Raw genomic sequence first — 21,394 nt, 5'->3', positions numbered from 1 at the left:
GTCAGCCGGTCGAACGCATTATTTTCAATTTCCTTGTAACGTAGTTGTGAGCCCTTTGCTTTATTCGCTCACGCAGTTGCTCCTTATTACGTTTATAGCGTCGTCAATTTCTTATTATGTATTTAATTGACCGCTCGATAGCTTCTTAATGGACTAGTGCCACATTGTTAGTCGAATAGATATCGTACTGCGATCATAGCAAAGATAAGCTGTCGAGTACTCGCTTTTATTTCTTTTGTTGTATAATGTTTCGGAAAAGTAGATTACTCTTCCATTTCTGTTTATGTATGCTCTATTCTCTCATTAGAGAGAGTGGGATACGTCGTTCTTTCGACAGATGGGCCAATTGACTGGCCTAATAATGCCCGAGAAATCAATACTTTTTCAAAATAATCGTTCTCGAGTCAAAGATTTAAACTCCGTGACCACACAAACCTGAACATTGTATGGGCCAGCGTTGTGGATTTTGAAAAGAAACTTCGTAAAGAGTTATTGCTCGAATTATTCATTTATCAATTGACGTGCTCGCTGCATTGCATTCAAGATTAAAAAAATAGTCATGATCAAACTTTTTGCAGGAAAACTCGTAGTTGTTTACCGCTCGCGTTTGGTGTAGTAGGTATAGTAGGCCACGCGCATCATTAAACTTCCCGAGCTCGAACACGACAAGACGCGGACGTATACTTCGAACAACAATTTGCACATTCTGGACACGCCCAGGCGAATGCGCGCGAAACGAGAGCACAAAAAAATCTTCATCGATTGGCCACATGGACGGGCAGTACGTGTATGTGGCACACGTAGGGTCGCTCGCGATTAAGATCTCTCGCGTGCAGCCGCGCGTCGGCGGCGAAACGCGGCGCGCATAACGCGAAAGCGGAATCAATCGCTGGATTCATCTCCAATTAGACACGCCGCTGTGCCGAGTCGTTGGTTCTCACGCGACGATACCGGCATCGCCCGCGCGCTCTGCATGTTAATTATAGAGATGTTTTGATGGTCAAGGTGGAGCGCAGTTTTGGTGCTCTGTCGCTCGAGCACGCGGCCACATTTATAAATAACGAGCCGCCATCCGTGTGAATCGTCGATATTCAGAGTCGTCGAGCTCGCGAGCTTACAGCTTGTTTGCCTCGTTTTTTGCGCCGAGTGAAAGCGCTGTCCAATGCGACAACGCCTAACTTACTTGGAAGGAAGCATTTACGGTCAACGTGGCTAATTCGGTGGAACTCAATTATTGCATCCATGGATAGAGAGATCAATATCAATTCATTATTGCAGCAGCAAATCCGAATTCCAAAACTGTCGGTTGCGGTCCCTCGAACGTCAATTAAAGTTGCATACTTAACAATAAACATTAATAAAGCAGCGGCAGCAGCGGCAGCAGCAGTAACCCGAGTGTACACGTGTGCGGCTGTGTATATGGCCGAGCAAATTATACGCATCCGTGAAAAATAGCAATTGGCGCGCAGTAGCAAATTGCCGGGGCGATTTCCTTCTGACAGCGCGAACAATGAGGCCTTGCAACGAGATTTTCTCGATTAATTTCCAACCTGCATTACATACAAATACTCCGTTATATTATAAATTCATTATCTCTCCAAGGTTTAATTTCAATTCCAATTTATCCACGGCCTTTGACAATTAACCTCTCTCTTACTCTCTTTTTGTGTGTGACAAGTGCTTCAATGACCCAGAGCCGAGCAGTCCTCTTCATTTTTAGCCCATTCGACATCCACAGTGAGAGACCAAAAATGCTGAACGTTGTCAGTCATTGACTCGAAGGTTGATGGCTACTCTTATCAGATGTGAATCTGTACTACCTTCTCTCATGGTAGGCTGAGATTTTTCTTGGCATTATACCTGAGCTCGGACTCCAAGGTCAAATCCATGAATACACGTACGATTCTCAGCGTATGTTTGCTTCTACCTTCTCGCTTACTTCGATCAAAATTATTCCCTTATTTGTTTCGAGAAAAACTTTTTTCTAACAAAAAAACCAATCAACTCGATTGAACGCCCTCTTCCACTCGTGATTCGGCGAGAATCACTCGCCACTTGTGATTCGCGTACCTCTATTCCAATCGCCTTAAACTTACGTAAATCTCGAAATGAACAAATTCTCATCATCATTTATCGCACAGAATTATCGAATTGAGAGTGCGCGCGGCTGCAGCGTTCCCATGGAGGCCGTCGAGACAAAAATGGAAGTTTGCGGCATAATCGTTTTTTTTTCCTCTCGTTGTCCCTCCCACAGGGCCATTTGATCGTGGGCAGCGCATAAATTTCGGTTAATGTGCGTCGTCTGCGGCGAACGTCGACAGGGTTACGCCACCGACCTTAACGTATGGATAAAAAAAACAACATTCTTGAAAATTGTGCGCTTACTTTATGCCTAGCTGGCCTCAACTGCCGCTCGCGAGAATGATCAAGCTCTCGATTTAGATCGAGCAGAGCGGACCAACAAAAGACAGCGAACAGAGCGCGATTAAAATTTAGTCGTTTCAATTTTCGAAGGCTTTTTCGGTCGGTCGATTCACGGATATTAACGCCTTTATTTTTACTTTCTCCTTTTTATTTATTTATTTTGTATTCAAAGTTGCCTACTGATCGACGTAGGCATGATGCACACGTACCTATGTATAGCGTGTCGCGATGTCTTGAGCGTACACTTTTTGCGGTGTTAGTAATGCAGCCCGCCTGGAGTACCTCGAAACTCAGCGCTCTCTACGTATGCTGTTTACGACATCTCTATCTCTATCCAGCAACCGTGTGCTTTTGAAAATTTAATTGAATTCTTCCCGGACGTTCGAGACCGCGCGACCGCCAAATCTATAAGAAGTAAAAGGGACGTAAAAAATAGAGAAAATCGAGACGAAGCGTCGACATTTTCGGGCAAATGCGCAAGACAGTTTGAGCCTAACTACCATGCGCGCCTCGCTGCGAATGGAGGGAAGAGATAGCCGTCGCAACAAGTGTGCTGCCGGGCTGTTCGCGCGCGGCAGCGTGGCGACGCGATGTGCCCCAGGCGTTGCGGCCGTCGTCGTCGGACGAAGTCGAGCGCGCGACGGTTCTGCAGGCGCGACGGCGTGAATACCGAGCGCTCGCTCGGTCCGTCTACGGCGGACCGACACGGGGATCACAGTACACTTCGACCGCGGACGCTCGGACGCGACTCTTGGTGAATTGGCGCCGACGACGTCGCGAACGAACGAGATCGGCGCGGCCGCGTTCCTACGGGAGGGGGCGACGCCCGCGTTAGTGCCCGACACTCGTATGAAAGTCGTCTCTTGCGCGCAAAGCACTCCACGCGAACGATCGCGCGTTGCCGCAGTAGGCGTATTCAGCGCGCAGAGTTCTCGAGTGGGAGCTCGGCTCGGAAAATCAGGCCCCCCGCGCAAAGCACCGTGCGCACGACGACGGTGGTTCCGCGAGGAGAGGCTCGCGTGAGCACGTACATATAATGATCATCTCGCTCGGGCCCAATCGATCGTGTCGAACGTCAGTTTCGAGAGAGGGAGAGCAGAGCTGGCGCATGCACGTGCTTCAGGTGCATTCGATTGTTTCACGGGGGAGGAGTCGCGGCGGTTATCGACCGCGAATAACAGCGTCGAGGCCTGCGTGCAAGAGCTTGTGGGTTACATTGCCAACGCAACAAAAATCTTCGGCAATCAATTTTGTATGTCAATTATGTATGTTCAATCGTGACGTACGTAAAAAAGACGGTACCTGCCTCACATCGCCGAAAGTGGTGGGCGAAACTGGCCTGCAATTCAGCTTAAACTTCCATAGCTACTTTGCGTACCTCAGCTCAGTTCAACATAAACTTAGTCCTTGAAGTTACAACATGACAACAGACAGACAGACAGACAGACAGACAGACAGAGAGAAATGCGGACGAGGCCTCGCTTACTCGCGTCCGTCGCGGATCCCTTGCCCGCTGTGATACGCGTACCTCGGCACATTACGTACGATCAGATCTCACGGCCAAAGTACTTTTCTTTCGTTCTGTTTCGGAGCGCGAACTTGATTCGCTTCGATGGGGTGGTGGAGGGACGAGGGAGGGAAAAAGATTTTGACAAAGGGATATTGCGGAGGAGTGTGGAGGCGTGTTGGAAATGCCCATGTCTGCCGTCAGCCGCGCGATCCGCAGAAGAGCGGCGCCCGAGATACTTGACGCTCGATCTTGGCCTCTTATGCCATTTGTCTTGCGCACGAGAGAAAAATTCACGGGCTACGCGCGCCGTTTGCGCCTCGTTGCTTCGATCCCGGGCCATTAATCTTCCAATTTGATTTTCTTGCTCTCGATGCACGTTACTTTCTCTCTCGCTCGCGTTTTCTTTTCCTACAGATTGGATTGGCCAAGCCATCGATAAATTATTCGTGCGTGCGCGCGCGTCCGCGCCACGCTCCGTTTTCAATTAGATTTCGAATACGAATGCCCCGGAAGCCGCCCGCACGTTTAATCCATTGTGACTTGCGTTCGGTGCAATTTGCCAGCCTTAGATGCGAGCTTGCGCTCGCCCTGCGATCGGAGTATACTGATTATTTTAGAAGATCCGACTTTTTTTCCATTTGCTACACCATTGAGGCCATCGATTTGTCTCGATCAATGGTAATAGTTCGCGAGATCTTTCAAAAACTCGACAGCGCGCGATTTTTCGCATTTTAGTATTTTACGAAGGATGCTGCGCTTTGTCACCTTCGTTTTTTATGGATGATACACGATCACGCCAGGGGAACATATATACCAATGCTACTGATATTTCAAACGTGATAAAAGTCAGGGTTTGCCATCAGCTGATTTGTTTTGGCGTGAGGAGCCGTTGAGTTTACAAATCCAATAAGATATCGTTACACGCGGAAAACAACCTGATACGACCTTTTTCATTTTATTACAAATTTTTCTAACAAAAGAAGTAAATAGTAGTGACAAATGCTCATTGACTCGTGGAATCGTGACAAAATTCCGTAATAAGTAGAACAAATCACGTTATGCCCAGTCGCAAAGCCGTATGAATTCCAAATGTTGAATGGATGAGCTTATCTCTCTCTCTTTCTTTCTCTCTCTCTCTCTCTCTCTCTCTCTCTCTCTCTCTCTCTCTCTCTCTCTCTACATATTAAAGGCTAACGAATATTTACAAATTAGCGAGTGATATAACAAAAGAATGGAGTGCCATAGGAATCGTCGGGTACTTTGGCTTCCACCCGAGGTAACTTTTAACGAAGTTCTTCGTCAAACAGCTTCATCTAATTGAATCGCCAGTACGAACGTTTGAACTTTCGTCACGGAGTTTAAATATTTTATAAGCTCTGTCTCTCGCTCTCGAGGCGTTTTCTTATCTCACCCTATCATTTTCTCACTTTTCAGAGCCATCCTACATGCAAGCTTTGTCGAGCTTGCGCCGCACGTTTTCTTTAATAAAGAGCGCCCGCTGCGCATACATGCCGAGGAGGTAGAGGCATTGGAAAATCACGTTCTCGACGAAAACTTTTCCGATTCCCTCGCTCTCGCGCTAAAAGATTACAATAGAGCAGAGGAAAGACGCGAATATTCTCCGAAGGGCATTATCGTGCAAGATGTGTACATCGCTTGTAATAAAACTTTTCTATGCGCTAGAGAAAGAGAGAAGTTCCTTTTCGCAAGTGATCGATCGCCGGAATTTTGCTTATGCCAAAGGACGACTTCTCAGTGCCCTTTTCACCGCCGTTGGCGCCGATCGATAGATTTTCGTTCTTCGGAACGATGATTACTCTTAATTTGTTCGCAGCCAACAGTCTGTTGTACAATGAAAAATTAATTTAATCATGCCGAGATATCGATCCAGCAGTCCACTTTTCAAATACTTCTTCATTGAACTTCTCGATAAACGTGCCGCGATCACAAGCAGAGTAAAATTTCTTTTCATTTTTTTTTATCCAAGGGTTTTAAAGTTTACCAATCAAGCGACAAGTTCAACAGCCCAATAACGATGTCTTTATCACCAGAGTTGAACAACAAAAAATCAAGAAGGAAAGTCATCGTTAAGATAAGCTATGTCAAAGTTTACCCGTGATGGCGTGGAAGAGGAGAGGAAAAGGGACAAGACTTAATGCTTGTTGTTCGTTCATTTTCTTAAAAACTTCTGCTTTATTAAATTCTCCGTATATTTATATCTTACACATAAAAAGAGCAGTGATGGCCAGAGTAGCGTCGCTACTTGTACTATAAATTTTCAGAAAGTAGTGCGACTGCAGTATCGCTGCTACTTTATTATCGCCGCATTATACTAGAACTACAGCAGCGACGTTACGATTGAAAAAAAATATTGTAGTTGCACTGCACTTTCCGCTGAAAGCTTACATTTCCAAGTTTATGATCCGCGATAGTAGCTCTCGCGGTTTGCAAATTGTCGTCGATGCGGATTGGGCGAGCTTAAAAACTTGAAATGAAAAAATCTATATTTCATGCTTTTTGAAAGTCACGCAACACTTTGATGCGCGCATCACCACCACTGTCCGAGAGAATCGTGCAGCACGCTGCACAACTAGCATAACCCATTTTATTCGTATAGTCACATTATTTGTCGCAATAGCGTCGGTCCGAATTCATGCGACACTGTGAAATGGCATAATAGAATAGGGTCGAGCAAAAGCAACGACGTTAAAGAAAACATCGAATCACGCGCGATTGTTGGAATCTGGTGGCGTGTAGTACATCGCATCGATGAAGGACTTGGTGATGTCACCAACGATGCTGCGGTCAGGGATACCTTGACTCTTACCGTAGATCGCGTACTGTAACAAACAACATACGGCCATGCGTGACAGCTGACAGTGTTCCAAGACAAATGTATATATTATTTTCCGCTTTTTTTTGCGGCCCGCTTGAGCTCGATCTATTCGCCGACGGCGCGACTTCGGAAGGATCAGCATTATCCTGGAATGTACTACCATTTTCGCGAGAATGGATGCGCGCGCTCTATCGATTCGCTCGACCGCGAGCTTGCAAATCTTTTCTCGCTATTTTTTTTTTGTGATTCTGTCAATAAACTGGCTCGAAGCGCGTGTGTTGATTAAAAAAACGAGTGACCGTTGCTACCAACGATAAATACTTTTCGCTTTTGAAGCTTCGTTCAAAAGTTAACTAACTATTTCATTTTTCGTTGGAATTTGCTTTAATTCATCATGCAGTTCATCAAATATTTTTTTTTATCAGACATGTGTGCGTTACAAAGCTTTCGGTTAAAAGCTTGGTTCCCAAGAATTACAATTACATGGAAGACTAAATAGGGGGAAAAAAATTCGCAGCATTCAACCGCAAACGAATATTATTTGCGCAGAGGTCAGTTGAACAATTGAGGGACGAAAGGTGCGATGCTTGGGGCAGGTTTGCTCTAAAAATAAACGACGATCAAGAGGAAAAAGGGAGGCCTCGCAACAAGCGTCCCTCTTCTATGGCGTTAGAAAAAAGTAAATATACTGACCATGCCGTCGATAGGTTTGGACGGGTCCTTAAGTAGCTCGGCGACGTCCTCGCGTACGTCGTCGATGAACTGTTGGGCGACGCCAGCTTGGGTATGTACGTGGGTAACGCAAATGTGCACAGCACTGGGGAATTGAAGGGGATTGAGCTTCCAGCCGCGGGTGTTCAGTGACTTGACCAAGTGGAAAATGTCGAAGTCTTCCGAGCCTACGGCTACCACCGACGTGACTGGGCTGCCAAACACGTACAGACCTTCCGTTTGCCTTAATCTTGCCAACGAGAAACAAAAAGAGAATCGCTTCGGTTAGAACGATATTCAGTCCCATATTCGCGCGGACAAATGTTTATCTCGAGGCCTTCGTTCGTCTTCGCCGTGGGCGTATACGATTTTTTGCGATACAGTCATCGACGATCGTCGGTCGTCCGGTATTTATATATCCTTCGCGATATCGCAAGTGGCGATGCCGTTCGCTCGACCGTCCGTCACAGAGCTTGCTTGCTATTTCCTGCGCGGCGTATTGCCATTGCAAATAGACGTTCGCAATGAATCGCAGCACGTCGCAGTGCGTTGGCGTCGTTATAGAAAGCTCGCGCTCGCGCGCGCAACGCGTCCATTTAAAAAATGAACAGCTCGCCTCTCTCCGTCGGATCGTTATCACAATTAGCGCGACTGCGTGGGGCACGGCATTTTAATCGCGATGCAAGCGCATTAACGGGCTCGTTTCATCAGCGCTAATTGTAATCCAATCACTCGCCGTTACGAGGATAAAAGGGAGAGAAAAGAACCGTAGCGCGTCAACCTCGAATTTTCATACTCACGAGCGACGCGCTTATGTATCGCAGTGTCTCGTCGATGTCTGCGCTCCACAGCACGCACATCGGTCGACTTTCGTCGGTTAGTACACTACATGCAAATAATCAAATTTGGGGAAAGTTCGCTATACTGTCGGAGATACTGCAGAAAGTTCTCAAGGAAATTGGTCGCCGAAACGCAGACGGTGAGCGAGCAAGCGAAAGTAGCCGGAGATATATGTCCATCGGTCAGCGGCGAGTGTATCGTAGTCAAAGCGCTAGCACAAGTTGGACGTACTCCCTTTCGATGAACCTGGTGGTCTCGATTATTTGCCTAGTGGCCTCGACGTATCCCCTCTCACCCAGGAACATCATCGTAGCCCAGCAGGCGGCAATGATGCCTCCGGCTCTGGAGCCATTGACGGTCGGCGAGCCGTAAATTCCGCCGGGCCAGTCGGTGGTTATGGTGAACTGATGGTGTCGGTACTTCTTGTGACGGTACATGATCACCGAGGAGCCCTTCGGGGCGTAGCCGTATTTGTGGGTATCGGCGCTGATGCTGGTCACTCCAGGTAGCCGGAAGTCGAAGTCGGCCACTTCGTAGCCAGCCTTGCGCATGAAGCAGATCAGGAAGCCGCCCAAACATGCGTCGACGTGCACCGGCACGTCGAAACGCTCGCCCAGCTCACTGATTGCCTTCACGTTGTCCATCGTGCCGTAAGGGAAGTTCGGCGCTGAGCATACCAGCTGCAATTGCGAAAAAATAGTGTCGTATCAATTTGCTGTCGAGGAATGCTTTCGCTCAGCACCTCGAGAAGCTCGACTCTATCGGATACCTCGCGAATTCCCGCCGAATTTTCGTTTATTTGCAAATGTTTTTTTTTTTTTTTTGAAACAATACTTCCATCGGTGGTCCGTAAAGTTCTATCGCGAAATATCTAAGATCTGTCATGTTAATCGCGCGGCTGTGCCGAGCAGCTTATCGAAGCGAATCCTTCAGCAATATCAAGCGCATCAAGCTGAAGGGAATAACGGAGCTCTTCAAGCTCTGCATCAAAGTAACTTCTGCTTTTCGCTATTGAACTAGCGGATGTTTATTACATCTACAGAGATTGAAGCACGATGAGAATATGCGCCACATACAAGCGGTATAAATTAGGTCACAGCTCCCCTGTAGATGCTGTAAAATTAATCACTAGTTAAAAACTATCATAATTTGCCACGGGAGTGTACTTACTAAAAACTTGAGCGCAAAACTTTCAACGTCTTTAATTCACGAGTGTGAGCGTGTCGCCTCAGTTGGAACAATGACTGTCGATAATTTACGACCTCTCATTCTATAAACTTCTTTTCTTTTACAGCCCGTAAAATTGTCATAGCACTAGGGGTATTTCGGATCGTATATTTATTGGCCTTTTTGTCACGCTAGAGTAATGCGCATCATATACGACGTTGTCGGAGAGACATCAGGAGAAAAAGAACGAGGCGGTATCAGGGGGCAACAAGAGTCGACAATAATAAGATTGCTAATAGGATAAGAGCAGCCTTTACTCCGATACATCTTTAGACACGTACAGATGCCTCCAGAGGACGGTGAACACCGAAAGAAGATACAGAAAAGTTCTGAGCGCCTGGTGTACGTCTAATGTGTCTCCGTTCATTCTTGTTGTCCCCCTCCCCCGCCATCTCAAAAGTGTGAAATCGATAAGTAACATGCTCTAGTAGGCCGCCTGGCCCGCAATAAATAGGTCGCATGGACGTCGACGTAGCTTTTTTTCCCCTCTAATTTTCTAAAATGGTACCGATGCAGATGTCATTTTTTGATCTAAGCAACTTTTCTTTTTGCTCTTTCTCGGAAACAGAGACGACGCGGTACTTTGTATCTAATACCCTTCTTGTGACACATCTTTTCACTTCTTTCTTCTTTTTTTTTCTTTTTTATAAATCTCCCCATTAATACGTGCTTTTAGATATTTGAGAAAGATGTTTTCTCTATTAGTAACCGTTGGATACGCGATGAGCATTACTTTTTTAGCCTTGAAACATCGTTCCTTAAATTTTTTTCAATGCATTACGTTCTTTTTGTGCAGGTTATTTTCATTTGTTCCTTTGCAGAGTCCATCCTTACGTCAATACTGAGTTTCAGATAGTATTTCAAACGTAAACGTATCTCTTGTCAGTGAGTTTGTTCAATTGGCGCGTTATATGATTGCTCATCGGATGTGTCCCTTTTTTAATAAAAACTAGTGCGATCAACTATTGATTCAGTCAGTGAACGTTATCGAAGAATGATAAGGATATACAAAGAAAATATGTTTTTATATTGATATTTCTGTGTGGTCAGAGTGGTAATTAAAATGCAAGAGGAAGGGGAACTTTCTATTTTGTCAAAATAAAAATTATGTTAAGTCATTATCGGTAAATGATATCCCGGCGATTTATATTGTTCTCCGTTACTCTTGCAGCTCATCAATAAAAAAATAAAATAAATAAATAAAATAAATAAAAATAAAATAAGAGAAAATTAATCGTCTTTGCAAGTTGGAATTTCTATGGACTCACCAAAACAGTATTCCTGTTGATGGCTCGTTTGACGGCATTAATACTAGCGGTATGGCTATCCGGATTGACAGGTACGCTACGAATTCTAATTCCAAGGAATTGTGCAGCCTTGTCAAAGGCCGAATGGGCAGTGGTGGGTACAACCATCTCTGGACGAGTGATGCCCTTATCCGCTCGCGCGTAATCGCGAAACGCCTTGCAGGCCAGCATAATTGACTCGGTGCCACCTGCCGTCATCTAAAGCAAATAAAAATATACGTATACGAACAGACGAAAAGCAGTTGGATGAAAACGGCTGTTGCCAAGTAGTCAAGCAGCGAAAGAAACACAGTTGAGTAGTATACGTATGCAACTCACGGTGCCGCAGGAGTCTTTGTCGCCGTTGAACAGCCGACAGGTAATGCGGACGATCTCTGCTTCCATCTTGCACACTCCCGGAAAGATATCAGGATGCAAGGGATTGGTGAGCAAGGCTAATCCGTAGACTTCCTTTACGAGGCTCGCAAGCTCGGGCTCGGCCACTCGGTACACGCAGCCCGATACTCGGCCTTTCTTCCAGTCGCAGTCGCCTAAGGGCGGCGCAGAAAAGCGAACGTGCAACCAAAAGAAAAACGAGAGCTTCGTCTTTTCTCCTCTCCCGAGGTATTGCGAGTGGTGTAGCTGACGTTTACGCGCGCGGACAAGGTTAGAGAGAGAAAGTCCCCTTTTCAGCTTGTTGAGTTTAATTTAATGGCTTTCTTTTGCCGAATTACGGCACGCTCCCGTGATTAGGACAAGCGGGCGCGCGCGGACGAAATTGCATTTTTCGCTGACGCTTCTCGAAGTAGATGTAGATCCGCGTGAACGCGCGCGCCCACGTCTATTCGGCCAAAACGACCTCTCGGCATTCTAATTCGTGTTTTCGCAAGGAATTAAAGCTCAACGGTCGACTATAAAGAACAATCCTCGTCGTCTCGGCTCGCCGATCGAGATGCAAGTATCCGCGAAGAGTAACCCGTCGAGTCGATCGGTCGCGTATTCTGTATACAAGATCCCCTCCGACCGTCGAAAAGTAAGAGGCTGCCCAATTTCCAATGGCCGTGTGGCGCAGCATTTCCATACGGTATAAGGTTGCTAAAAGTGGAATTTACCGCAACGCGCACGCGAGCGGAATACAAGAAAGAGAACAATTGAGAGTGCGCGCGCGGCCCGTAGGAATAAAGCGAATAAGGAAACGGCCACGCGAGGATAAAGCGAGGAAATGCTCCGCGCGGGGATGCCTTTCGGCATAATAAACTCGGGGGTGTCTCTCACTTACCTGAATAAACGCATCGCTGGACAAGCTCGAGGACGTGGTCGCGCTGCATGCCGCTGTCGGGCAGAGTAGTGATGTAGGATAAGCCCTTTGTCCTTTCAATCGCTTCGGCTTCAAATTCCTCGTTGAGCTTTTTCATCTCGCTATCGATTTTCGCACGCACGGCTGGCAGCAATCTCACCATCCTCATCGCCAACTTCCTCGCTCGCAAGGATATACCTGCGGAAGTTTCTTTTATCTCTCTCTCTCTCTCGCTCTCTCTCTCTCTCTCTCTCTCTCTCTTTCCTTCTCACTGCTTGTTCTCCTTTTCGAAGGTTCGCTCCTTTGTCTCTCGAGATAATTATTAGAAGCGTTCAGAACGAGCGCAATGCCAGAGACAAATGCCGAGCGATTGCTGGCTTAGCCGTCATTAGCCAAGATTTTACCGATTTTTTGGAGGTCGTCACGTAACGCGCTACTACTCGACCGATTAATGAATAATTCTTTTCACCTCTTTGCGAATAATTCAGTTGCAAGAATGTCCTCGGGGTCGTCTAATGATTTATCCAGCTTGTGAGATTCAATAGGGAAGTTCTCAAAGCGCGTGACTCGCTCATTACGCGCAGCGTTGCTCTCGTCACTAAGGTATTTAACGTAATCAAATTTCAAGGGTTTGCAACATTTAGTTACGACAATGATTAATACCCTATAGGGAATGGGAGAGGCCTCAGCGCCTTGATACCCGTTGTAATACTATACACGTCGACGAGCGTAATAGGATACCGCCAAGGTACTTCTACTTCGAACGAGATGATATCTCCATATCCTTTGCTTATCGTTATCGAAAACTTCCCGATAGTGTACGTTATGATTATTTGCAGTGAAATTAAGTCACCCTACGAGGCGCGCAAAAGGAAACTCCCAGCGGTTGTAAATTAGATTGCCGAGCACGCGCGTTCTGCCCCCGCCGTCAAGAGAAAAAAAAAAAAGAAAAGAGAGTAGATAGAGGGATTCTTACTTACTCTCGTCCTGGAAGATGAAGTTGTAGAGCCAGACACTGGCGAGGATAGTAGTAGAGGTCATGCCCACGATTTGCCATGGCTCCTTGCCTTTAAATGTCTCGTTGATGGCACTTTTCGTGGGCGACCCGATCAGGCTTATCACGTTCATGGTGGCACCCTCACTCCTCTTCTAGCTCTTTACCTCTCTGAATCAAATAAATTTAGTCGTTTGCTTCTCTTTTACAATCGTCATCTCAGCCAATCTTCAGTTATATCAGATCGTTTTACACCGAGGATGCGTATGTCTCGTACTTTTCATAGTTGCGCAATAATCGCCAAATCATCTTGTAATATCGCGACTCGCTAATATTGACAGCAGCGTTGGAGATAAAGGTGTGCGAATGTCAGATTGTCCGCGAATACATTGTCCATATCGCTGTGGTCTCCAATTTATTTTTAAATGCATTCTAACGATAAATTTGTTGCTTGCAGTAAAACGAATTGTTTCGCAATATTCACGATAAATTTTCGAAATATCTGAAAATATACTATGAAGTCATTTTCGATATCGATTGGCCCATTTCGTTATCGAATATCGAATATAAATTGCGCCATTATCCTCAAAGAAGAATGGCTCTCGGAGACGATCTCGAAATCACAAAAAATCACAGAGCTCGATAATAAGCAAGCAAGAGCTACAGTACGTCGATTAGACTGACAAGCGTCAGCTGGTTTTAAGTTCATTATCATAAATGGCTGTACCGTCGATTTGACTGCCATTGTCGAGATCGAGTATGCAATAAAAAGTGGCCTGAAAATATGCTTGTATACTATAAAGACGGCGACGTCAACGTAACTCGATAAAACGTCGGCTTTTCAGCCGGAACACCATGACGATCATACAATTAGTCTATTTGAGCTGCAAGTGCGTTTATTAGTACAAAAGCAGTTAAAATAAACTGAATTTCGGATGCTTCCTGTCCCTCTCTGTCGATCTCTTTACTATGCTTCGCGAACAATATAACGCTCTTGTTTCGCCAACAGAAAGCCGCAGTTCCAGTGCGACAATGAACAATTCAAGTGTTTTTCAATATTTATTAATCGATCTAATATCGACATCGAAGATAAAAAAATGTTCATATATTTTCAAAAACAATGTAATGATTTATCAAGCAACTGCAATTTAAACTTATCGGGCATCTCGTAAAGATCTCAACTTCGATTTGTAACTTTAATTATAAAACAAATATAGATGTTCGCTGCGAGAGAGTTCATGTGTACGTCAGCTGGTGAAAAAGAATAAAGGAAAAAGGTCAAATGAAAATCGACGCAAGTATCTAACAGGGATTCGCCAAGTCCCAAGCGAACTTGAATTGCTGAAGCATGTAATGTAAAACGCGTGGGTGCGCATCCTTGCTGGTCGATAGCGCTGACTCGGCGTTACGCCTCTGCGTTTCACTTATAACATATATCTACGGATCGGCAGCGTTCGCAGTCTTTCTCAGGGCGGCAATTCGAACGCGCACGCGAGCGTCGCTCGCGCGGCGCCGATGCTCTTGCTTTCCGCGGCAGCGAGCGCGACCGACGACACTCGCGCTACCAGCGTGGCATCTTTAGCTGCGGAATGTACACACGCGACCTGCGTTTTCCTCTCTGCCGTGGAATCTTTCTACATAGCGACGCGCGGCAACGAGCGATCGCCGATTGCCGTGACGAGAAATCGGGTCGCGCCGCGCTCGTGGGCAATCTGACAGCCAGCGCGCTTCGGCCATGAAAATACGCCGCGCGCAGAGGTGTTTACGCCAAAGCTATGAAAGCAGACTCTCTCGCGTGCCAAGGCGCCTGATGCACTCGGCGGGAACCCGACGAGTGCGACGATAAACACGCCGATACACAACGCTCGGCTTATCGAGGCGCGGTGAGGCCAGCGAGAGCCCCAAGACTTTCACGTTCGTCGTCGACGTGAGAATCTCGCGACGCTGGTCGTGCAGCTCTGCGCGCGTCGCGCAACAACGGCGAGCTGGCGCGATCAACAAGTGGTAACCAGGAGCGAACGAATTTTCCACTCACCTGTAGTCCTGCGCAGCGTGTAACACGCGTGCCCTTATCTTTCCCCCTTCGGTTTCGCCTTGCTCTCGCGGCAGAGTAGTAACAGGCGAGCACGACGAATCGGCGCGCACTGTATATCGCTAACGGTGGCACGGGCTCGCGAGCGATTCCGGCAGAGTGGGAGAGTGGAAAATTGAGTTCGAGAAATGCGGAGAGTGCCAAAAGAATTGAGTCACGCACGGAGATAAGGCGGAGGTTGCGCGCTGCAGAGGTGGTCAAACGCGTGACTCTGCTTGCGAGTAGGAGGGCGCCAGCGATCAGTCGTCAGCTGAGAGCGCGATTTCAGGGACCGTTCTCGGGATTCTCGGGAATCTCGGGACTAGGCTTGTCCAACGAATTTCGGAGACAACGGTCGCGTGACCTGCCTGCTGCTGATGATAGATGGAGCGAGTGTCACCCTCCTCGTAGCTGCCTTACCTGAAATCACTGAATGAACGTGACATTCGAAACTACCGTGCTGCTTTCGTTGTCTTTTACGACCATGAATCATTCATTGTCCATTAACAGCAGCTTCTCAAAAATATAAGGTAGTTAAATTTGGTCAGATGACTTTTCAAAACTACGCTGATCCGCGATGATATATTATTAATAGTTTAATTCGCACTATTATTTCTCCATTTAGTCTGCGATCGCAGTAACGCCAAATTTCAAAGTATAATGACGCGCAAAGTAATTTATACAATAGAAATTTGAATAATGAACTGCGAAAATAGAGCAAACTTGCTTAGTTTCAACTCTATTCAAAGCTCCGTTTCACTTTGACGCTTTCGACAAAACTTTTCTCACTGGCAAGAGCTTATCATTCAACGAGAAACAACTATTTAGTACACGTGAAATCGTCTTAAAGAATCATCATTTATTATTAAATTGAATTCAAGTCACATGACTTTCTTTGACTTGAATTTTTACATGCATTCATAGCAAAATAATGCATGTTTACGTTTACATATTCAACAATTTAAAACATAATAGCATTAAAGGTCGTAAACAATATCGTTGTATACATTCAAGCGTAATACTTCAGCACAAAAATATAATAAGATCTTATACTTTACCCAAAAACGGCAGCTAATAGTACAACGTGAGCATCGCATCGTTTGAAAATCAGCGCGCTTGGCATACCAATCTGGCCAACCCACCTGGCAGTTGGCATTAACCGCACTACAGCAGCGGCAGTGTTGCCGCTGGAAAAGTTGCTCTCAGGGACCCTAGAAATTTCGGCACTAGATTTCTGAATGTTGGGTTGCGTCGGCTACTCGGCCAGTATCGTATTCACCTTCAATGAAAACTTGCCGAAAAACGTACGAGCAATGGCACCGGTAAATTTTCAGTTGAAGGTGAATACGATATTGACCGATCAGCCGACGCAACTCAAGCATTCAGAAATCTAGTGCCGGAATTCCTAGGGTCCCTGAGAGCAATTGTTCCAGCGGCAACACTGGGCCAATCAGTAATTACTAGTCTGTATGGGTAGAGTGGTAGTACTGGCAGTGACAGCTGGCACGCATTGATTGATTTAACCCGAGCCGCAGCTGTTGCGCTGCGTTGTGCCGCGTTTCTGTGTGAAAACTCCGAATCGGCAGAGCTCCTAATCGTTCGCATTATTTCCCACGTAGTTCGTTCTTTTCATTGAGCGCGAAAAATTGTCGGTCATTCGCGTACCGGTATGACCAGTCGATAAAATTATCGAAGTTTCTAATTAACATTGTAGCTTCTTGATCGTTCGTTCAGTGTGAACATGGATAAGTCATTGCCGCTTTCGGTACCGGTTCTTCCCGAGCAAAGCTTCTTCGAGAAGCATATCCTCGCTGAGCTCGTCATAATATCCTGGTTACTATGCCTTTGGGAAAGGTATCTTGCCTTGCGTCAGGTTTGTTTTACTTTGTTTACTACTCCCGGTTGCGAGAGCAGTTGTCTTAGAGGTTAGATGATGAACCATTTTAGCTCGTGAAATTATAGATGATAAGACTTGAATTTTGTCAGAGTTTAATTATATAACATGAATATTATCTATTGAATTACATGTTGGTCATAAATTTATTGCTTTTATAATTTAAGTGTCATTGTTGAGAGGTTAGTTTCTTCCAAATTTCGTACTCAGTGTGACTATGATGAAAACTATAGTCACTCGTTTTCACGATTACTAGAATGAGTTCAGTGTAATTGTTATTGAAATATATTCTACTCCTCAAAATAATTTCAAAATAATTAATGTAACAACATTTTTATTTGAATATAACGAGGCACGTTAGCGTAGGAAATGTTTTTTTTAATTATCGTTGACAATAATTTTTAACGTAGCACAATTAGTGAATATGAAGTGAATAATTATAATAAATGACATAATACTTTACAGAGGAAATTGATGCAAAAACTGAAAGATCCACCGCAACTTTTAGACGGTCTGATATCAGAAGATGTCTACAGAAAATCAAGAACTTATGCATTGGATAATAATACTTTTGGACATTTTCAAGACTTTTACACCAACGTTTTGAGCAGCGTGAGTAAATATTTAAATACTATATTATATATACTTTTTTTAATTATTTCAAATCATTTTTATAAGTAAGTTCATTTTATTATTTTTAACTTATTGCTGGAATAACTTGAGTAACAAGCCACGTTGCTTTTGTGCAGCCTATGTCAATGTACGAAGCGCATTTATCTTTAGACCGATGAAGTTACGCGTGATAATATTTTTTATTCGGATTCTATTTTTACCGATCTTTTTTAAGCGTAGTTGGGATAGAACGGTTTTTTTATATAATAAACCATACAATAAACATTAACTCTAAAAATATGACTTTCATATTTTTAGTCATATCAGTTGCAGTCATTGAACTTTATTGATTTGTTATTATTGTTGATAAATAAGTAGTTTTTTTTAAAGTTTTCTTTAAATTGTCTATTCATACGTGTTACTTAATTTTCTTCAAATCTTTCTTTGTTATTAATAGTTGTACATGATCTATTATGGATTCTACTATTCCTGGACATGGGGTGAGGATCTCGTGAGATGGATCGGTTTAAATCCAAAGAATGAGATTTACACAACCGCGGGTTGTCTTACGGTTTTGCGAATTTATTGGTTGATTATTTGTGACCTGCCGTTCGACATCTACAGCACTTTTGTACTCGAGCAAAAGCACAAGTTCAACAACGAAACGCCACTGTTCTTCATCAAGGACAGGATTCTGAAATTCTTTGTAGCTCAAGTGAGTATTTCGAATAATGTATTAAGATTGCGTATTGATGGTTAATGATTTTGTTTAGGTATTGCTAGTGCCTCTGACATGCATGACGATCTGGATAATAAAGAACGGCGGCGATTACTTCTACTTGTACCTCTGGATCTTCACAGTAGTAATAAGCTTAATCCTGATGATCATCTATCCAGAGTTCATAGCTCCGTTGTTCGACAAATACACGCCGCTCCCCGAAGGCGAGCTAAGGAAGAAAATCGAGGAATTGGCTTCCAGCGTTGGATTCCCTCTTTATAAACTTTACATTGTCGAGGGCTCGAAACGCTCGTCCCATAGCAACGCCTATCTCTATGGCTTCCACAAGCACAAAAGGATCGTGCTTTTCGATACGCTTGTCGCCGAGTACCAGAGGAAAAAATTGGAGACCGACCAGCAAGAGAAGCCTGAGAATGCTGAGTGAGTCATTTAAAAAATCTTGTAGTAAACTGTGAAGTAACACTTCTTGTGGAAACATTTTTTCGATCAATTTTCATTGCCAATTGGAAACGTAAATAATGCTGATTTCAAATGTCTTAATGAAATTTGAAAAAAAAATGAAAAAGAAACAAAAATGGCAGAAACGTCGATTTCAAAAAATTGAAATCAATCAATTGCAATTTCAAAATATCGCTGAGCGCGGCCTCTTACACTCAATTATGTGTTCAAAACACAACACAGTGACATTAGTGACCCTAATATTATGTATCAATATTTAAATACAGTGTTGATTTTGCGTTCTCATGCAAATGTAAAAGAAGTTCAAAAATTAAAAACTTGGCCATTCATTCGAGAATATGTTAATTAAGAGCTGGTATGTAAACGTTTTTCACTCATTTTTCCAGCGATGAAGAGAAGAAGACGAAGGAGGAGAAAGAAATCCGAGGCTGCGAAACCGATGAGATCATAGCCGTTCTTGCTCACGAGCTTGGTCACTGGCACCATAGCCATGCTATTTTGAATTTTCTTCTCTCTGAGGTACAAACTTCTTTCTTTCTGAGTGTATATTGTATGTTTTGTGTTTCGAGAAGCAAAGGCAGAGAGAGAGAGAGAGAGAGAGAGAGAGAGATCTCAAATGCCTTGTTCGGTCACGTACTTCCATTGCGAAGTTTTCTACTACTGAATGAAACTGCATAATAGATCCGCAGTTCATTCACGAGCAAGAATTCAGATTTTTTTTAAATACTTTGAGTTGCAAATAAGGCAGATGCCTGTCTGACAAATTGCAAAAGAAAACCTTGTGTTTTATAATAATTTGTCAACTGTAATATTAAAAAAAAATAATTTTAAACGAAAATAAGAATTTGTCTGTTGTATCTTCAATTGATCCAAGTAAAAGAAAAGCTAGTAGAGCAATAATGTTTAATTACAGGTGATCATGCTCGGCAATTTCATCCTATTTGCACAACTAATGAACTATTCGCCAGTTTACGAGGCCTTTGAATTCCACGATAGCAAGCCCATTCTTATAGGACTTATGATTATTACATCACACGTCCTTGCGCCGGTAAATAAGGTAAGAAATCAATCACAATTTCAAATCCATTTACGCATGCATTTTAATTTCTCGTTGCGCGGATGAATAATAATAAGATTAGATTTGAAGACTAGTTAATAAGTATCCACCGATCATACCATATCCGATGAGACAATAGATTGTATACACTCACAAGTTGAAATCATTCTTATTCGTGGGATTACAATATCACAAGAAAAAAGCAAAACAAACATTCGGAGTGCCACCATATAGAGCAAATCGAAAAGAAAAAAGAAAGAATATTTGTAGCATGAGTTGTGTGATTTCGTTATAGACATTCGCGTTGGTTATGCAAATTGAAAACGCGGGCTAGAATGTCGCGTAGGAGTCGTTAGATGGAAATTAATCAAAGTTGCCTGCTCAATTATGACACTTTAAAAATGAATTTTCATACATCAAACTTTCTAATCGGCGTGATGAAACACTTGATCTTGGACGAGCGGAGTAAACACGCGAGCCTTAGGGCGTGTAAGAAAATGAGATAATTGCCGGAGATGCCAGTCAACAGGCAATGCCAATTGATTCGTCACAAAGGTTGATGTTGGAGCAGTTTCCGGCCTCGTCTCTCAAATTAACTCGAAGTAAACTCGAGCGCGCGTCTGTACGTTTTCTCTTTTCTGTTTCTCTCGACAGCTGCTGATCTGGATGATGACGGCGATGTCGCGTCGTTTCGAGTTCCAAGCCGACACTTATGCGGTGAAACTTGGCTATTCGGAACCATTGGCTCGAGCTCTGATCAAGCTGCACAAGGATAACTTGGGATATCCCCTCTTCGACAGGCTCTACTCCAACTGGCATCACAGTCATCCGCCTCTCCTCGAACGGCTGGATGCCCTCAAGAAGGACGATTAAAGTGAAAAGTAGCACACGCACGCGTGGTACACGACGCCCACGCGCAATCGCCCAATTCAGAATGCGAAACCTTCGCTTATTTTTCATTTTTGTCCTCTAGTCTGCTCGTTCGGTCCAACAATTGTCTCATAGTGCGTGCGATCATTGTGATAAATTTTCCGTATTTCTCAACAATCAGCATCGTTATTTTTACGCAGTTAAAGTTTTATTTCAAGTATTAGCAAGTCTTCGAAGCTAAGCTGCATAATTCAAAACTGTTGATAAATAATGCGACTTTATTCAAATTTAGTATTTAAGGTCAACTGTTAGACGGCCGTCCGTCTTCTTCGGAAAAAAGCCTTACTGTAGCTGGTTTAGTGAAGATCGGTTGACTGCGCAATTATACCGACGCGGCAAGGCAAAACTCATGCCTCGGCGTGCACAAAAACAGCATCAACTGCTGCCCAGTTTCAATGCCGAGGAGAAAAGAAAAATAGCAGCGAGAGAAACGCCACGGGCGAACTAATCCCCGTCGCGAGTCCAAATATTAGTTGAGTTAGAAATATCCGTGGCTGAGTGCAGCAG

At 44.3% G+C, this 21,394-nt stretch overlaps 2 protein-coding genes across 2 annotated transcripts; one reads left to right on the top strand and one right to left on the bottom strand.

The window, feature by feature from the left end:
• Positions 1-6,109: 6,109 nt before the first annotated feature.
• Positions 6,110-15,647, bottom strand: LOC131668029 (sphingosine-1-phosphate lyase). The gene is made up of 8 exons (XM_058941843.1): positions 15,161-15,647; positions 13,112-13,296; positions 12,114-12,329; positions 11,174-11,385; positions 10,817-11,053; positions 8,553-9,001; positions 7,464-7,731; positions 6,110-6,774 (listed from the first exon to the last, which is right to left on the bottom strand). Exons 2-8 carry the CDS (start codon positions 13,257-13,259, stop codon positions 6,658-6,660), a joined length of 1,647 nt encoding a protein of 548 aa, XP_058797826.1. The 5' UTR covers positions 13,260-13,296; positions 15,161-15,647; the 3' UTR covers positions 6,110-6,657.
• A 1,059-nt stretch (positions 15,648-16,706) lies between these two features.
• Positions 16,707-20,846, top strand: LOC131668030 (CAAX prenyl protease 1 homolog). Its single transcript, XM_058941844.1, has 7 exons — positions 16,707-17,069; positions 17,556-17,702; positions 18,160-18,417; positions 18,476-18,861; positions 19,287-19,419; positions 19,814-19,957; positions 20,612-20,846. Exons 1-7 carry the CDS (start codon positions 16,938-16,940, stop codon positions 20,828-20,830), a joined length of 1,419 nt encoding a protein of 472 aa, XP_058797827.1. The 5' UTR covers positions 16,707-16,937; the 3' UTR covers positions 20,831-20,846.
• The last annotated feature ends 548 nt before the right edge of the window (positions 20,847-21,394 follow it).

The sequence above is a fragment of the Phymastichus coffea genome, unplaced genomic scaffold (genome assembly GCF_024137745.1).
Source record: "Phymastichus coffea isolate CEN01 unplaced genomic scaffold, Cenicafe_Pcof_1.1 PCOF00072, whole genome shotgun sequence".
NCBI lineage: Eukaryota > Metazoa > Arthropoda > Insecta > Hymenoptera > Eulophidae > Phymastichus > Phymastichus coffea.
Note: the sequence above shows the minus strand (reverse complement) of the source record. Positions and strands in the feature narration are given on the sequence as shown.